We start from the raw sequence: 6,929 nt of genomic DNA, 5'->3' as shown, positions 1-6,929 counted from the left end.
AAGGAAAGAGTGAGAGATGGCCCAAGCTCTCCTTGCACCATCATCTCTCACATGTTCAAAATTTTAAGATATTTTAGTATGTGTTGGTGTATATGATATTTTGTTAGTGTAGATAAAATGAGCGATTCATGTATTGTCTGTTACTGATAGGAATGGAATCGCAGTAACAAACAGTTCTGGTGATACAGCATGTGAATGTCTTGATCTCTTTTAATTAGTCCTCATCCTTTAATTGTAAGTCATATTGGAACTCAACACTTTAGATGACTGGAATAGGTAATAGCCAAGTCAACTTTATTATAACAACATAGATCTCATTATCATGTGTTAAAGACATTTTCATTCTGTGAAAGACTGCTCTTAAGCTTGATAGTTTCATCTGACATAATCTCTTTTAGTTGTAAATAAAAAAATAACTGAAGTATTGATTTATGTCTTAATCTTTCTTCTTTTGGCTGCATTTATATGTGGGGATAATGAAGGACCCCTCAATAAAATTAGTGATGCTGATGAGGTAGTGATGCAGGAGCTCTGTTGTTGAAAGAAGGCAAGGAGAAGCCTTTGCATAGGTGAGGAAGTGACTTTCTTACTTGATGTCTGGCTTGACACTTGTGCCAATAAACTAGCTACTGGTTTTAAAATTTCAGAAGGAATAATCATTTCCCCTTGCTCTTTTTGCTATAAATATTGTTGTTCTGGTTTTATGACAATTTAGTAAATAATGGAAAAGAAAGTCACTATGCACATTTTACAGGTCTGTGGAGTTCTTATTTGCTTGGTGTATTTTAGGAAAATGGAAGCTAATAAGACAGGAGGTCTAGCATCCCTTTCTGATGCACCACCTCTTAAAAGCGGGTTAAGCTCCCTGACTGGTGCACCTTCACTAAAGGAGTCTGAAAGTAAGTTTTCACATGTTTTTGTGTTCTGATGAATATAGGAGACATTTCCTGTAATATGAAGAATTATCTATGTATTCAGATGTGAATGTGGTTACATTTCCTGTAGGTGGCCCCCTCCTGGTTATAATGTGCTTCATAGTAATTCTTTTTTCACTGAGTGATTGCATACTTCTTTTGATATATTATGTTTTTGGGGCACCATATGTTTTGGAGCATGAAACACACTCCTTTCTTTGGTTCATATAAATCAATTTTCAGGAGCATAAAATTCTACTGCTCATTTTTTAACTGAAATGAACTTACTCCTTTTAATTATTATTTGCACAAGCTCTTCAGGGGTATTTGCTTTCATGTTGTAAAACCTGACCCTGAATACTAAGAGATTCTTCCTGTTTGCTGCTCAGGTTTTAAATGTTTGCAGAGTTTGGACCTGAAAATTGGATATAATATATAATTTTATAGTATGTTAATAAGGTTATTCTAAAAACGCTCTTTATAAATGGTTGATGGGTAGGTTTAAGTGAGATCTTATTAAGGAGTTACAAATTAAATTTCTGATACAACTATTTTTTTGTTACAGATTTGAATAGAAGCTCTGTTTTGAAAGACCTGCGGTTGGTGAATGCAAAACTGGGATCGCTAGAATTAGGCAAGTAACTCCTAAACATGTATAAGCTCTGAAATTTTTAAATGAAAGTTCTGGCCCAGCTTCTTAGAGGAATCTGAGAAACTGGAATACACACACTGTGGACTAAAAATGTCTGGTTTTACTTCTCTCACTCTGTTTAACACCACTGTAGAACTTAATGCAGTTAAGATCAAGATCTGATATAAAGGAATAGAAGAAAGTGAAAATTGGTGCCTTGTGTGTAGATCAGTATTTTACACATGCAGCAAAAATGGTATTCATTCTGTGCATACATTTGCTAACATCAAATTATAAGCTTTGTTGCAAGGTTTCTAAGAAAAGAGGGGTTTATATTTGCAGGAAAAGACAGCCAGACCAGTCTTACTTTGTTTCAGTGGCACATTTTCTTGCCCTCTGCACTTTGAAAAGTTGCCTTAAAAACTTTAGGAGCTGTGTGAAGATGATATAGGAAGCATCAGCTGTCTCTTAAAATAGATCTGACAGGTATTTTAAATCCTGAAAATATATGTTTTATTGCAAAACGGTTTGTGTAAATAAGATTGAGGTTAGTTAATGACAAACTCAACTTCTCTTCATAAATCTGCACAAGTGATTTAATCTACTTCCACTTTTGTTGACCATCAAACCATGTATTTTGGAGCAGTAATAGTCTTTTTTGCATTTCCTGAAGAGAGAACTTGTTTGATTAATGCATTTTAAACTTCTTTAGGAAATGGAGATGATGATGAGTATGCTGATGACTTCAACAGGTAAGAGAAGGATGATAGTGATCTAGCATAGTATTTAATGCATTTATAAGCATATCTGCTGGCATATTTGAATGATTTCATAATATTTCACCTAGTCACTTGCTGGAGTCTGTTACTGTCTGTGAACTCCTTTCAGCTTTACTTTGCTATTGTAATACGTATAGTTACAAATTAAAAAAGATGATCTCTTGTGTAGGGGGTTAACGAGTTCCTTAAAAACCTGGTGCTAACTTCAAGATTATGAGAAGTTTTTGCTTTTTTGTGGAAGGTATTGGGTATTCAAACACTATAATTAATGCTATTATGCAATTACTATGGTGTATGCTTAAATATTCAACTGAAAAATAAAGCATCATGAGTAGTCAGCAGTAAATATTTAGCAGCCTCATGCTTATGATGTGAAGATATTTGTGTTGTAAACTGCAGGATTGAGACTGAAGTCATTATCAGTATTTATCATGGCTTTGTCTAGGTAGGAGGCCTTTAGTTGTTATGGGTCTTTAACTTGCTAGGAAGTGAAATCCAAGTCAAATGTCAGGTTAAAATGTGAAATTGAATGTAAAAACTGGATATTTGAAAAAAGTCTTATTTGCATTTATATATTTATATACATTTATGGTTTTCTTCTTTTCAGTGCTAGTCATCGCTCAGAAAAAAGTGATATCAGTATTGGTGAAGAAATAGATGAAATTTCTGTAGAAACAGAAGCGTCGAATGCCAGTGATAAAGTATGATTCTTTTAAAATTATTCTTGATCTTCTTATGATCTTGTCTTGACTTTTTAACTTCTGTGAAAGAATATTCCAGTATCAGTGGTTCCCAGGATGCATGTTAAAGTTCTACTTTTTATACTCTGTATTTTTACATCTAGTATTTCTGCCAAGTTAAAAAGTGATATCAGTATTGGTGAAGAAATAGATGAAATTTCTGTAGAAACAGAAGCGTCGAATGCCAGTGATAAAGTATGATTCTTTTAAAATTATTCTTGATCTTCTTATGATCTTGTCTTGACTTTTTAACTTCTGTGAAAGAATATTCCAGTATCAGTGGTTCCCAGGATGCATGTTAAAGTTCTACTTTTTATACTCTGTATTTTTACATCTAGTATTTCTGCCAAGTTAGATACTATACTGATTTAAAAAAAAAAAAAAAAGAGAGAAACCTCACAGTTGTTTGATACCAGATTCACTGTCTGTTTCTAGGAATGTAAATTTGAGACTGGTTTAGTATCCAGCATAGGAATGTCTTATCCCTATATCTCAAGATCTGTCTGAGCACTCCTAAAGGAGTTAGAAATCTCACTGGAAGGGCTTAATGAGTGGCATGCTTTATGAAGGACTACTATAAATAATAGTTAGTATTTATTTATCTGATTTCTGAATTTTTAATTTCATTTATTTTCTAGCTTGAAGGCATCACGCAAGACCTTACCGTTTCCCAGCTAAGTGATGTTGCAGATTATCTGGAAGATATGGCATAGAACTGGACAGCAAAAACATTTCATTGTGCTGGACTAGGAGACTGTTGTGGACTGATAATTTCAGACAATCACTTTTTGCTGGAATGTCCACTCCCTATTTGTGCCTTGTATTTCAAAAAGACTGTAGGTGGAGGCGGCTTTTAAATACTCATAACAAGAACTAAATGAAATACTGCGTTCTCATTTGAGTCTGATATCAGAATTGTTTTCTTCATTTGGTTCAGCAAGACCTTTTGCAGCTGGAGGTGGATTTTTCCAAGCAGAATGTCCATTGCTGGCAGTGGGCATAGTAAAAACATCTACAGAGGGGCATGTGGCTTTATAATGAACTTGCACTGTTACTGTAACAGTCCAAATTTTTTTTTTTTTTTTTTGGAGATAACCAAAGCAAGAACCTTCAGACACAGTGGTTCAACTCACATCTTTTAACACAATTTTGTCAATTCAGCATACAGTACATATTGATGGTAACTAGCCACAATACCTAATTGCTCCAGACTTACTTGAAACTGCTGTTTTTCAGACTCTTCTGAAAGTTGGACTTTTTTTTTTTTTTTTTTAAAGGCGTATCAATTTGAGAGTATCTAAACTCAAATCTACATTTAGGAGCTACCTTTAGCACTAGTCTTAACTCTGAATATTCTTGTTTAGATATATTTGTCAGACCATTGATGTTAAGACGGTTTTAATGTTAAGCTGTTTTTATATATAATAATTTCATTGATGTTATCTGTTGTTAAATCACAGAGACTAATTTTGTAAGGATCCACAAATCATTGACTAAATCTTACTAGTTTTTAAGTTTTTAACAGTGTGGTAATGGTTTGTGGAACTTTTATCAGTGAGGGCTCTTCAAGTGTTTTACGCTCACTTTCATTCTTGAAAATCCTTGTTATGTAAAAATGAGCGCCAAAAAGTGAAACCACTAACCTTATGTTTTGCAGATTCTGACTGCTGTACAGAATTAAATCCAAATATTTAAAACTACCATACCGAAGACATTATGGACAGTAAGTTCTAGAGAAGAGCAAATTCTTGTTATTTTCACTATACTCTTGCAAAACAGGGTCAGTAATGGAAATGCTGACAGTTCTTCAATGATACTGTTGCACATGGCGCTGCTATAATATATAGGTCATGGATGTTTGTAATATTGAAACCAGACTTCAAAATGTGCACTTTCTGAACATTGTGAACACGTTTGGAAAATATACATGTAAGTGAATAGAAATAACTTCATTATATTTTTTTTAGACTTTAATTTTTTTTCAGGAATGCTGTTGGCCTCTCATCACTGGTCACCACAGTGGAAGTAGCATGCTAAAGTAAAGCCACTGGTTAAGCATATGGAGCTTCAACTAGCATTGGATGCTGACTTAAATTGTTTTTTGCACTGAACCAGCAGGCATGGAGCAGTGCTGGAGAGTTAGGCTTGTACAGTACATAAATAATTCATGAGGAGAGAGGAAAAGTGTGCCTTTTATTTATGTGCACCCCAAAATAGCCAGCAAAAGGAAGCATCAGAATATTTAGTCATGGTGTTAACTTCTAACTTTGTGCCATATTGTAGCAGCTGAACACAGAGGAGCATGTTTTTTCCACCCCAAAAAGTCAACGTGCCATAGACTTCAAATAGCAACAATGGTGTAACAAACATCTGGTGTAAAAATTCCTTTATGGGAAGCTGTGCCTCAAAACACTATATATGAAAAGTTTCGTTTGGCCTTTTTTCTTTTTTTTTTTTTTCTTTTTCCCTTTTTGAAGAGGAGCAACAGCATGTCTGAAGGAAATAAAACTCCACTTGGATGCTTGGGAACAATTGATTTCTGGCATTAATTTTTAAAGTGTATGAAATAATGTAGAGACAATGTTGTTTGGTTTTTTACATGTCTTGGGAAAACACGATGTTCTGTTACCTATCAGCTGTAGGATATGTTGCAATTTATCATACCAAAAGAAGTAAAAACTTTATTAAATTATTTCTAATTGTATTTGAAGATGTGGCCTTTTTAAATAATTAGATATTTTAAGTAGTAACATACTTCTGTTAACAGCAAAGAGTTGTACTCTTACCTTGGGGGTTAACTGGAGACTTGGTCCTTTGGCTCTAATTTAAGGAAATGACAAAAAGTGAGATGTCTCCATGCTGTTCCTCCTGTGGGCTTTTACTGAATTGTGTACAATAATTCAAATTGCAAAATAAAGCTATTGTGCTGGCTAAACTAAATAGAAATTCTTTGTATTTAGGACATGCAGGAAGCCATGTGAGGTTGGGTTGGTGGAGGGGTTCTTGAAAAAAGTGTGGTTTTTTTTTCAGAGTTAATCCAGTCTCCAGTTGAGAATGTGCTTATGCTCAGGTTTCTTCCAAAAGGATCTTGCCATTCCTGATGAGAAATCCTTAAGTCTGACCAATACCAGACTGAATATGGTTACTGGGTGGCTGCCAGAGTTGTCAGACAGTTTATGATTCAACAGGCAAAGAAAAAAAATTGGTGTGTTTCTAAGTAGCGTTCTATATTGGTTTTGCCTTTCCCTGAGATCTCTGTGAATAGCTTAAGTGTCTAAAATGGAAGCTTAGCACTGGTCTGTGCAGTTCTGTACCAACTAGGTCTAGTTAGAAACAAGTCTTTGTTAAACTCTCAGACTCTATCATTTGTTTAACAAATCTTTTGATTTCCAGAAGTAAAAAATGAAGGACTAAGCTGGGGCTGACAGTTCCACACCATTAATATGACTGCGGTAATGAAGATATATGCTAAGAACTATATATGTATTTATTTTTGGTAGTGAAGTTGCTGTATTCCACACTTTTTTTTTTGTCTAATCAAAGTGAGAAAGCATGGTGTCACAGTTTGACTCAGGATCATGGCACATCTGATCAGGTGTTCCTTCAGAAGTGGCATTTTCCTGAAGTGTAATAAAATTGCCTTGATCTTTAGACTGTTGACAGTATAGTCCTTCTTTAGAAAATGTGTCTAGCTCTTGAGAAAACTTAAACACTTCTGTAATTGACTGGGTGATTGGGTGAGTATGATAAAGAAGGGGTTTACTACTGTGTTTTTTGGCACAGTAACTTTCAGGGTTGCAATACCTTCCACAAAGCCCAGCATTCTCTTCAGGAAAAATACATCCATCCATAGTTCTGTGTAATT

General features: G+C 34.6%; 1 protein-coding gene across 1 annotated transcript in view; it reads left to right on the top strand.

Moving 5' to 3' along the window:
• The window catches only part of FGFR1OP (FGFR1 oncogene partner), a 22,266-nt gene extending 18,489 nt beyond the window's left edge, over positions 1-3,777 (top strand). Inside the window, exons 8-12 of the mRNA XM_009995657.1 lie at positions 790-899; positions 1,480-1,548; positions 2,258-2,297; positions 2,932-3,025; positions 3,703-3,777. Of these exons, the coding sequence (XP_009993959.1) occupies positions 790-899; positions 1,480-1,548; positions 2,258-2,297; positions 2,932-3,025; positions 3,703-3,777 (388 nt within the window). The remainder of the gene's footprint in view (positions 1-789; positions 900-1,479; positions 1,549-2,257; positions 2,298-2,931; positions 3,026-3,702) is intronic.
• The last annotated feature ends 3,152 nt before the right edge of the window (positions 3,778-6,929 follow it).

Source organism: Chaetura pelagica, unplaced genomic scaffold (assembly GCF_000747805.2).
Source record: "Chaetura pelagica isolate M959 unplaced genomic scaffold, ChaPel_1.0 scaffold954, whole genome shotgun sequence".
Taxonomy (NCBI): Eukaryota; Metazoa; Chordata; class Aves; order Apodiformes; family Apodidae; genus Chaetura; species Chaetura pelagica.
Note: the sequence above shows the minus strand (reverse complement) of the source record. Positions and strands in the feature narration are given on the sequence as shown.